The following is a 12,007-nucleotide window of genomic DNA, read 5'->3' as shown; positions in this document are numbered from 1 at the left end:
GAAAAAGGCCAAATTTATTTTCTCATATTCAAATTTCCTTTGACTGCTTTACCAAGAAAGATAGACGTATGTTGGATATGTGTAAAATTAATGTCTAGCTACTGTTTCTGACAGACTTGGTAGACTTGATCATGGAGGGTTCAACCATCGTTTGAATCTAGAGCCATCCAGCATCTGGCAAACTGTGCTAGCCAATACAAAAAGCACTTTGTGAAAGTATAGGCAACCTCTGTGCTACCTTAGACTGCCTTAATAATCATAGGTATTTCTAGTCCAAACATTCATTTTTATGCTTTGAGAGGCTCCCTGGCACATTTTTTTCTTTTGGCAAATGCACAACATACAAAATTCCGTAAGCAGACTTTCCCACACATCTAAATTGCCCTAACCCAGATAGCTGCATTCTTGCTAACTATAGCTGAGACATGTTTTGTAAGCTTGGACAGTGCAGGGAACACAGGGTTGCTAGTTGATGTCACCAGCTGGCACATTAACACCTTAGTTATGATCCTAGTCCAAGGTCCACCATCTTGGCGAGTTCATACGAGTTGTGTGGACAAGCGCACTTGCAGGTTTTGCATACTGTCTATTCCAGAGTTGTTAGAGAATGCACACTACTTCATGACTTGACCTCAAAATGAGCATCCTCAGCAGCCTGATATTATACAAGATACTCAAGAACTTGTGAATAATGGCAGTTGGGAGTTATCATGTAAATGTGTTTATAGTCAAAGGTTAGCGCATAGGTAGGCAATCACTCATAATTACTTTTTGGCTATATACGCACTCACTAACACTCATGTTCACTCACATTCATCAGTCTTAACTCATGCTCCTACTGATGCCCACCCATGCACTCATCAACAATCACTCACTTTCATAGTTCCTGGCACTCACTAATGCTTTTACTTGTGTCCACTCACACTTGCCAGCAGTTACATTGGTGCTCATGTCAACTCAAATGCTCTCATTGACCTTCGCTGATATTCATGTTAGTCAGCCCACACTTCTCTTAATACAAGCATTCATTCAAACTTATCAGCACTCATCCCCATTCACACCCAAGTCCAGTCACACCTTCTGTAACTCCTTCACACTCTAACCCTTGTCTGTGAAATCAGTATGAACTGAGTACGAGTCAGTGTACTCATTCGCGAGTATTCTGGCTCTATGTTTATACAGTCTACGCTCATTACAAAGAACCCACATACAATAGACTTTTGGATATAACAGGCCACATTTCAGCCTACCTATTTATTTTATGTTCTACCTATTTTATTAATGCAATGAAGTTCACTTACAACGGACCATGCTACAATGGACAATCAGCTACAGTGGACAAAATTAGTGTCAATTTTTCTCAAAATCGAGCGTACAAAACGTACTTCTACCGTGTCGGGACGGGCTAAGAACTGACTTGCAAGGGTCAGCAAACAATTGTGGCACAATATTGTGCATGCGAGGGAGGAAGGCAGGGCAGAAACACACCGTCTTCTTTTGTGCGTGAGGTGCGGGGAGGGGGGGCAGAGGGGTTTTTACTCCGGAGGCTGCTGATAACGCTGCGGCTGCCGTATCTTGAAAGCAATTTGCAATGTGGAAAAAGTGAGTCCAGTGCTGGTAGCTTCGTATACGCTGTGCTTTCGATGTTTAGTCCACGTTGCAGCGAGAGACAGCACGAAGGTCAATTCGCTCACTGTGCTGCTGTACTTATCTTGTTTAATTTGCTCTCGCAATCGATGTTTCGCCTTTCAGGTGAAACTGCGTATTTTCTTGCTTGTTTTTTACTTTGGATATTCGTCACTCACTCTTTGCAATAAAGTTAGATATCGCGACGAAGGTTTTGGAAGTGAGGCGTTTCAGATATTACGGACTTCGGCTGAAACGGTCGTTTTTTTTACAGATTAGCAGGGTCCGTTGTAACGAGAGTCAACTGTAGTACTTAGGTATTTGTCTCCCTAGGCTGTCTGCATGCCTGTACTATCAGCATAAATTCTAATGCAGACACGCAGAAATGAAATTAAATAGTTACTTAATTCAAATTACAAAGTGAACATTTGGGATTGCACCATGCTTAGAAACCAGCCACAGTTTGTTTTCCTGTTGCACTCCAATGCAGCTACAAATGGCAGTTGTCCTTATCAATTCTTTGCTATCTGCATCTAAATTTAAGCTGATCGTACAGTAGAACCTCGTTCTTATGTTTAACAAAAATGCAAAGAAAAAGACGTACCAACCGGGAAGACGTACGATTCATAGTCAATCAAAATTTGACAGACTCATCTGTAGCTGACATCTACGTAACGCAAAGAGTTGTGCGAATGGTTGCAGCATGAGACGTCAACGCACCCTGAGCTGATGGGCAGGTGTGTATTGTTGTTCTTGGGGCATTCGGCAAGCTTGCAATTGCACTACTTGAACTTAGCCTGGGTCAGCAGCTTTTATGACTGGGGCATTTTTTGTGGGAAATTTTGACGTGTTCACTTGCACTCGCGCATTGCTGTGAATACGGCATGTTACGACCTAGAAGGAGATTTGCTTGGACTGGAATAGGAAACCGAGTGTGTGCCCGTGTTCCCACGAGACAGGTGGGACTGTATTGTGGAGAAATTGCTGCGGCAGGTGGCTACTGTTTTCGATCATGCGCGCCTCACACCCCTTAGTTTTATATGGGATGTAGCGGTCAGAAAACGTATCATACGATCGCAGCTTGGCAATGTACTGAATGTTGGTGCCGAAAGATCGTGTTTTCCTGGAACCTATGAGCCGGTGAAGAAAAAAAGCCTCCGTTGGGTAATATTTTGTGTTCTCGATTGCGAACGTTGGTGCCGGAAAATCAAACATAACGGGATCGTATCAGCGAGGTTCTACTGTTTATGCCTTAAATTTTATCTGACACTACTTATTATGCCTGGCAGCTCTAAAGCCCACATCTAAGACCAATAAAAATATTCCCCTTTCCATAAATCTGGAAAAGAGTTTTCAAGCAAACACTTACATATATAAGCCACGAGTCTACTGTGCCAAACATGCAGCGCCCTTGTTGCATCGCAGATTTTATATCAGGAACATTGTCCATGAGCCACTTTAGCTTGACCGCACTGAAGTACGTGCTCAAAGGTAGCCCACATTTTTTCTAGAAGAAAGAAAAAGGAAGCAGATTTCACAAGTACATCACACATAAACAGTATAATAAGCTCCATAGAAAAAAAATATATATATATATGCAAGTAGTTTTAATTACTCTGCATGCATTAAAGGAACTCTTGAGCTGACACAAGCTGACACAAAAGGAGCCAACAACCTCCATATATCATGAGGCTTGAGGACAAGGACTAATTATGAAGAATGAAAGCTTCGTAACATGGTACAAAGCAATGTTGTTAAATTAGTGGTCAATGACACAGTCTGTTGAAAGTGTTCCCAGGCTACGAATTATAGAGCCGGACCTGACATAAGGCAATGCAACAGACTGCGGTGTTCACTTGGTGTTGTTGCTGCCCTTGATACAGAAATTATTTAAGCCTTGCAAGAGCTTTGCCAGCATTTCTGCTGTTTGAGCTCTGTGTTGTGCTTTCTTGCTTTTAGTAATGACGAAGTGGGCCAATGGCATAAAAAAAAGTGACGCAGTATTTTTACAGCACCATGCACCATTCTTAACTAAAGCACAACAAAACAATGCTGTTTGCCTCAATGTCGTAAGCCCTTATAGAAGCTTGAACGCCATTGTGCTCCACTTCCATCTTCATCATAATGCTGCAAACGAAGAATATTGGAGTTCCAGTTTAAGAAATCTTGTACAACCACGCTAGTTCAAAGGCCGGTGGGAGTACGATGTGGGAGGATGGGTTTCTTGTGTGGAAGGCAAATGAGTGGTAAAGGGATTGAGAAGTCTACTGTGAAAAGCTTGTGTATCGTGGTAGCATACGGTTCTTATGGTTGAGACGAGCTCTCATTCTCTATTTTTGCTGTGTATTTTGCTGTGGAGCCCGCACACAGACCACTATAATAGCACTGGCCACATGTACAGCTCTCCCTAAACTGTGGAAGGGAATGTTAAACGACACATAACTAAGAAATGGGATGCTAGACAAGAACCTGATCAGGGTGTCTACCAAGTTGACATTTCCAAATTCCCCAAGTTTTCAAGGTTTTCCCTGAGTACCTTTGCAAATTCCCTGAGTGATGCAAAACTATGTTCTATGTCATGACGGTCTGCAACCATACCGCCCGATGCTGTCACTCTCTAGTAAGCATATGAAAAAAATGTTAAGAAAAACGACTTAATCCAATCTGAATACTAAGGAGTAGTGTTTATGTTATTCAAAAAGAGAATAGAAGGGAGGGGTTAGTAAATTGCACAGGAAATAAAATGTCTTGGAAAAAAAATTGCAAATAGAGTTGGACATTCTCAAATACGAATAAAAAGGAGATGCATACAGAAGCAAATATTTGCGAACATCTGTTATTTCTATCAACTGATAGCAAGCTCAGAGGCATGAGGCCCATACTTTGTGACAATTGAGATTCTCTCTCAGCAGCTCGTAAGTCAACCTCAACTGTCCTGACATACTCTCAACCCGCGCGCGACACCTCAGTGTTGTGTTTCACTGCTTTAAAAAGTTTATTTTGGTTTGGATGAGAGGAGACACTTGCATCTCGGCATCAGCCAACACTTTGCTTTTTGAGCTCAAGTTCCTTCAAAACGGCGGCAGCATGTTTCCTTTCCCGTTCATTCCTCAATGCGTAGGTCCTTTCTGTTTGTGTCCTCCTTCTGCCACTTGTTCGCCTTACGGACCATTTGAAGTATTTTCTTGGTAAATTGCACACACCATGTCCGATTTTTCGAACTCCCTGGGGGCAGTGAAAACGTCCGAAAAATCGGCCAGTTGGAAAAAATAAATGCATATCATCTACTGCCCCTATGGGCTCAAACCGCCACAGGCCCATTCGAAAACTCTCTGAAGGCCTGTCGGTACACGTATTCGGCATATCGGTTCTCGTGCTGTGACAGGAGATACCGGGTGCACTCGTGCATAATTAAGGAATACATACTGCGTCCTGTGGCAATAGCCCCTTCCCGCACTTGTTATGCTAAACTGCAATTCATTTTGTGTATGCTTCACCAAGTAACATTTCTGTACAGAGGCGAAGCTGACTTTCAGGAACCAGCATTATGCAACGCACCATGCTTTCCAAGCTTCTAAGCCAATTGTGAGGACCACAAAGGCAGAGTTGGTGCTATTGCTGACAGCAGCGAATTCTTTCAATGAAAAACATGGCACCTTACGGCAAGAAGCTTAATAATGAACGTCGAAGCAGCTATGTCTAACGTGGCCGCAGTGGCGACTATGGCTGCCAGCAGATCTGCGCGTGAGAGCGCCGGTTTGAGGCGGTGACATAATCAAAATGGCAGTAGTGGTGGCTTTGATTAATGCCGTTTCGGACATGCGGTCATGGCAAAACGTCCAGAAAATCGGATGGCGAAGGGTTCTTGCGTCCGAAATTTCAGACGTGAAGCCGTTCAGACGTGAACCACGAAGCCGTTCGAATTATCAGGCATCCGGAAAGCCGATCGTTGACTGTACACTAGCAACTCCTCCAGCCGACTACAGTGCGTTAAAGACCACTCATTACGATTCCTGTCTGTTACTCAGGCCAGGATTACCACGACTTTCGCCCTTTCAATAAAATTACAAGATAATTTTCCCTGACAGAAGCACAAATTCCGTGAGTTTTCCCTGAATTTTTCCATACTACTCAAAATCTCTGAGAATTCCCGGTTTTCCCAGTTGGTAGACACCCTGTGTGTTAGAAGTCTGCAGGAAACTGTGATAGCACACACTGACAGCAGTGCATAAAACATGACTTTCTTTTTCTGAGAGAACAGGGCAGCTCTGTTGGCTGTCACATTAAAATTAATGATTGCTGACATCACTTACCTTAAGATAGTTCTTATCATGGCCTGGGATTTTTGACAGTAAGATTTCAACAGTACCCATCGTCCTGTTATCCAACCACACTGTACAGTCAGCAGAAAGAAAGTTCAAAATAAGCCATGCACTCATCACACAGATAGTACCACATGATAAATATTCTGACACTTCAACAACCAGGACCAAAGACAAGACTAGTGTGATTTCCCCAAAACATACCTGCACCAGATACAACATTACTGCTCATATATTTCAACATATAGAGAAAAAAAGGTCAATAATATCTGCATAAATGTACAAAAACACAAAAGAGGTAGCCTGTCTTAACAAAAGTAATAGGTATATAATAATGGACACTCTGCTGCCATAGTAAAACAGCAAATGAAACTGTGATTTAAAGCATGCTAAATTTTGACTGCACAGGTGGCCAGCTCATAGTGATTCATTCTGTGCTTACCAATAGCATTGTACAGGGGCTTGCCAGTTTTTTTGTCCCAAACAATTGTTGTCTCCCTCTGGTTGGCGACTCCAAGTGCTAAAAAACAATACAACAATGACACACAGACAACCATGAATTTAACAGTCACTGTTGCAAGTTGCACAATAGGTTCTATTATTAAAGGATGCAACAACTATTCCCAACAATATCATGGCACTTCAAATACCTGCCATGCGAAGCTTTGCAGAAAGCATGACTTTAAAAAAATCTGTGGCTTCCTCTCAAATTTAAGAAGTGCACAGAGTGCCGTAAAATGGATAATGGTCCCACCCAAACAAATGTATATAAGCTCTTCAAGTACTGCATGCAAAGCTGCATGGTGATGTCTCAAAATCAGAAATACTAATGAAAATTATGCTTGAAACATGTCTCGCACATCATAAAAACATATCCGATTAAACCTGCACATAACATTGATTAACCCTGTCATGCCGCAGCAGTGTTTTCTTGTTCTAGTGTTTTTTTTTTTGCAGAATGATTAGCACTAAACTTATGAAGTGGTTTAGAAGTAAATGAAATAGTCAATTTTGTTCTCACAGTATAAGTGCTGCTAACTGGGCCAGTTGGTTCATGCCGAGACTTGAGAACAACCAGTGAAAATAATTGAGATGCAAGCACAACAGAAAGCGTTGTGGTGTCCTTTCTTTCTGTGGTGCTTGCATCTCAATTTTCTTGCTGATTTTTCTCAATTGTGCTCACACCTCAAGTACTTTCGAGAGTTCAAGCATCACAAAACAGGACTTACTTTTCAGTAATGTACTCCCTCTGCTATATGTTTTCAATTATTCTGAGATGCAATAAATTTGCTAAGACTAAACTTTCAACTTGGATAACTAAATTGTCTGAGGGGGGAGCTTGCAGTGTGATTTTACCAATGCCTTAAAAAATCTAGATAAATGAATGGCTTCAAATTAAGTTCTTGAAGTGAAAAATTAAAGATGCAAGGAAATGGGAAGCTAACTTGAACACAAAATTTTGGAGCCTTTATTTTACTGCACTCCATAAAACAAAAAGTTTCTGTGTGCTGCCAATCAGAAGATTACTGCACAATGCAAGGAAAGTGGCATGCTGCACTGGCCAAGCTGGTGGCCATGGCTGTTGAATAATTAGTACTCATAGTGAGATTCTAAAAAAATGAGAGGTTCTTGAACAATGGAACTTCAAAACGAATATTAATATTAGAGACAAATGACCTCTAAATATTTGATCGACGACTTTATTTCTAAGCAACGTGAAACTAAGTTTATATGGAGTCCATCTGGCAAACTATAGAGGCCCAGATGCATTACTTGATGCATCTAATGCCATTCACAACTGAACGTGTGGTCAATTAAGGAGCTTGTGAATGAGAAACAAGGAAAACAAAGAAACAAGGAAACGTACACCACCAAATGCATATACGGTGTCGTGTTCATCGAAAGAAATGTGATACTACAGCATCACACATTGTTTTATTAAAGGGATACAGACATGGTGAGCATGGCCAAATAATAAAGAGGTTTGCCTAAATCAGGACAGCAAACTTATATGAGGCTGACTTATTATAGAATGCATTCTTATTGAATGACTAGAAATTACTGAGCAGAAGTTATCTACCCCACGCATTCACTCAAGTGGTGCCCCTGTGCAATTACGATGGCTCTCCTGCAGCAAAGTCATTCTGAACAATCTTCACTCAAACCAGTCTCCTGCTCTTGATATTGCAGCAATTTTGGTTATCTTCTATAGTGTTTGTACAGAAACGAATATTCGACCATTTCGAACAGTGAATTCTCAAATCGAATACAAATCAAATAGCAAAAACGTATTCTCAGCAATTCGTATCTGAATATTCACACACCCCTTATAAGAAAGTAATGCCACACCCTTCTTTTTTTTCTTGGCCCACATCCTAACCAACTGAGTTGCAAAACACACACGTAACTTTTGTACAGTGCTGAAATGGCATGCAAACATAGACCATGTGTCATAATCTAAACCAATGAGCAACAGGTATTCAATTATTTCTTGAAAAGTATACATAGCACATCAAATTACAGCTCCAGGATGCTGATATCCATGCCACGCTAAAGATTTTGAAAGCAGGCAAATTTTAATGTTTAGTGTTGAATGCTACCATGACCACCAAATTGTCCCCATGTTTTACATGACCACATTTACATTTACACCATGTTAACAATTCAGGTGAAAGAAATGAAAAATGAAAATTTTTGCACCTGTACAGTTCTTGAATGTGCACACTGCCCCAGTGTAAAAGGAAACACTTAATTTGTGTTCAAACAGCAATTCCTGTAAACATGCACATTCAAAGCTCCCTCAATTCTGCATGCTGTATAGCTCTTGTGTTACAGAGACTCCATTGTAACTTCCTTGATTTCAGTGGAAGAAGAAAAATATCCTGCTTAAAGCAAATGGTGCAGTGTGCATTTTCATATTTGAGCATAAAATAGAACATGACTATTTTTGCACTCCTCTCCCTCTCCCCCTGCTTAATTAAATGTAACTGTACTAACTGGCAAATAAAATGGTGCTCATGAGTTGAACAAGTTTATGTAAAACACTGTGCCAGTGGAACAGGCCGACTGTATATTTGAACTACTAAATATATGCTCTGGCATGACACATTTCTCACCCCACACCGTGCAACCAGAGCTTGCATTATGCATCTCTCTTGGCCAAAGGGGCAGCAGGCTGATAAATACAGCTGCGACTTCAAGTGTTACCAACACTATGATCCTCTCCTCAAATTGGTAGTCTGCCAGCTCATATCACTACGAAGGTTGCACTAAGTTTGTGCAAGAGGTAAGTGGGCACGCCTGTCTGCATGCAGGCTGCTGGACCTCGGAGAAGTGTGATGCGCGCACGCGCACACACACACACACACACACACACACACACACACACAAAATAATAATAAATGAGTTGCTGACATTAAAGAGCACATATATCACGAACTAACAGCTTTTGCAGAAAGTCAACAACGACATAGCAAAAAAATGAAAAGGCCTAACAGCTAGTCATTTTTGTGTCTTTATACTACCAGAGCAGAACAGTGAAAAATAGCATGCAGTGTAGCTGCGATATTCTGAATGGACTACAATAAAGTTAATTACTTGGAGTGCCAGATGAGTTAACATTAGACAAATGTCAACACAGATGTTTGCACATGTATGAATTGAGCAAGAAATTCTGAACATCAGTTGAATTATAGTGAGCTACTAATACAGAATTTTATTTTTACGTGGTAACGTGGTAACATGCTGCGACAGCTAGTTACCAAGATGCCTTGGTAAAATGTACTGATCAAGTGTGAAAAATTGCTTACCTATTATATCCCGATGGTCAATCTCAAGGGCTTTCAGTTTATCAACAGTTTTTTCTATACATTCATGGACAGACTTGACGATTTCGTATGGGTCCTCTTCCACCCATCTAAATCACCAAAGTGAATGGAAAAAGTTGAGCACCGGATAACTGCCCGTCCACGTGGAAAAGGCTAACGCAAGGGGAAATTCAACACACCCATCATTTGGAAGAACGTGCTGTATTTCTGTTTGGTGGTAGGCAATGAGTTCAGATGTCCTGCTCGCGAAAACCTAAAGCAGAGAAACACGAATGTAAAGACGGTTGCTTGAACATACGAGCTCAGCGAATACATATCTGCTTAGTCAAAAGCTCGGGGGTTAATATCTCTCACATGCAAAAATAACGACGATTAATAAATAAATTAATAAATAAATTCCGTATTTTCATCGGATGCCTGAAACGCTCAGGTTTGCGCAAGATGCTGCCAGGCGATACGAGGAAAACGGCGCCGTATTTTTTCTCTACATTTTTCCTCATAACATGCGAGAGAACACGCCTAAGTTTTATGAGCGCAACTTTCCTGAACGCGATCTTACGCATCACAAGAGCGACAGCTATGGATGAAAACAACGAGCAAATGAATGGGCGAAGCGAGAACAGCTGTGCGGGGTATCTCCACGAGTTGTTTCGGGTGCACACATTTGAAGGGCAAGCACCTGCAATCGTGAATTGTACACAGATTTCTGCAGTTGAGAACTTATAAAGCAAGAACAAAACTCACCAGAAATCTAGTGCTGCTTGTTCCTTGATCAATGGCACCAACAAGCGGGCCATGCTTGCCGCGCACAAGGTCTGGCTTCGATTCCATCGGAAGCACGCCAAATCGACCTTAGTATGGAGGTCTGGTCCTCATAAGAAATTACGTTCGTCTCCAAGAAGACACTCGAGGCTGTACGAGGGGGCGCAGGGGCATTTCCACTTGGAGCGATACACCTACAACGTAAGATGTAGCTTACAGCATGCTTACACCTACAACTGCAACGGGAACGAACTGCTGTACACCGGCACCGAACGCACGCTGCAGGCTAGCTGCCGCATGTGTAGAGCTACTTCATTATATAGTAACGAAAGAGGTCCGAATGCCAACGTGGATTCCCGCCCTACTTTGCCGCTAGGGCAGAACTGAGTTGACTGAGCGCTATCGTGAGCGATGTTGCCGCTACGGAGTGGGCGCGGCAAACGTAGACAAGTGGCGCGCTTTTCTCGCCAGCTTGAAGCCTTCTTGACTGACTGCATAAAGCTTGTGTCCTTCATGTTTTGTTATAAGAAAGCACAAGCTCAGACCAGAAATTTTTTATAACTTTATCCTCTTCAGCAGGTAAATTTTCTCAACACCGGACCAACCGTCGAGCAGTGGGAGCCACAGCTGACAAGCTCGACCCCTGAAGACCAGCATCGCCTGGTCAGCAGGGCCAAGCTATCAGCTCAGGCCCACGGCATCCTGGACTAGGGACGCCGCCCACCTCGGACGATTTTACCGTCGGCTCATTTCAACTAATAAAGTTTATTCCTCCTCCTCCCTGATGCAGGAATTAGCAAGGTTTATCTAAACTAGAAATGAAATTTATAATCGCTTAACCTCGCTTATTAAGCTTAAGTTGGTGTCAAATTCCATGATGGCAGTGCGATATGAAGTAGCAAACAACGGCAGAAGCAATAAACCATCATTGTCACAATGGGTTATTGAGAATTAGAGCTATGAAAAATTGTCTGAGCTAAAAATAACAAAGGGTAACATGCTCTTTCGACTCTATTGAAGCGCAGTCGACTGACGCACTTCTACTCAAGCATGCACTCACGGCAGCCACATTTCTCGCTTTTCCTTGTGAACGCACTAAAGAATACCATTCTAGTTGTGGATTCGATAACGCACAAATAAAAACTGGGAAATCGCAAATAGTAACAAAGGCGCAGTTCTATTTGGTTGAGATGCATTCCGCAGTATTCATTCAAACGTAGATAAAAACTCGTGTAGGAGAGAAAACAAAACATACCACTAACCAGTGCTGCGAGCATGTAGTCATGCATTCCCAGCTACAAAGCACTACAGGAAGTTCAACGATTATCTCACGCCGAGATTCTTTTAAATTCCGTATTATTTTCTATCGCCTACGGTACGAGGACTTGGAGACTCTACTACAATGCGAGAGATTTCTTTCTCTCTTTATTTAAATTTCTGTTACACATCGTAGGGCAATACAATTCGATC

The 12,007-nt window shown here is 41.9% G+C and overlaps 1 protein-coding gene across 6 annotated transcripts in view; it reads right to left on the bottom strand.

Annotated features, from left to right (window-relative positions):
• LOC135914040 (glycerol kinase 3-like) overlaps positions 1 to 10,869 on the bottom strand; it is a 55,828-nt gene extending 44,959 nt beyond the window's left edge. For 5 of the 6 annotated variants that reach the window (XR_011514027.1, XR_011514028.1, XM_065446766.2 and 2 more), the window contains exons 1-6: positions 10,520 to 10,869; positions 9,955 to 10,028; positions 9,758 to 9,864; positions 6,391 to 6,468; positions 5,940 to 6,019; positions 2,996 to 3,133 (exon numbers count right to left, since the gene is read on the bottom strand). Coding sequence is in view for 4 of the 6 variants with exons in the window: in XM_065446766.2 (XP_065302838.1) it covers positions 2,996 to 3,133; positions 5,940 to 6,019; positions 6,391 to 6,468; positions 9,758 to 9,864; positions 9,955 to 10,028; positions 10,520 to 10,606 (564 nt within the window). In the remaining 2 variants the exon portion in view is untranslated. The remainder of the gene's footprint in view (positions 1 to 2,995; positions 3,134 to 5,939; positions 6,020 to 6,390; positions 6,469 to 9,757; positions 9,865 to 9,954; positions 10,029 to 10,519) is intronic. The other variant, XM_065446769.2, reaches the window with a different exon arrangement.
• Between the last annotated feature and the right edge of the window lie 1,138 nt (positions 10,870 to 12,007).

This window comes from Dermacentor albipictus, chromosome 4, assembly GCF_038994185.2.
Source record: "Dermacentor albipictus isolate Rhodes 1998 colony chromosome 4, USDA_Dalb.pri_finalv2, whole genome shotgun sequence".
Lineage (NCBI taxonomy): Eukaryota > Metazoa > Arthropoda > Arachnida > Ixodida > Ixodidae > Dermacentor > Dermacentor albipictus.
This window is presented reverse-complemented; position numbering and strand designations above follow the sequence as displayed.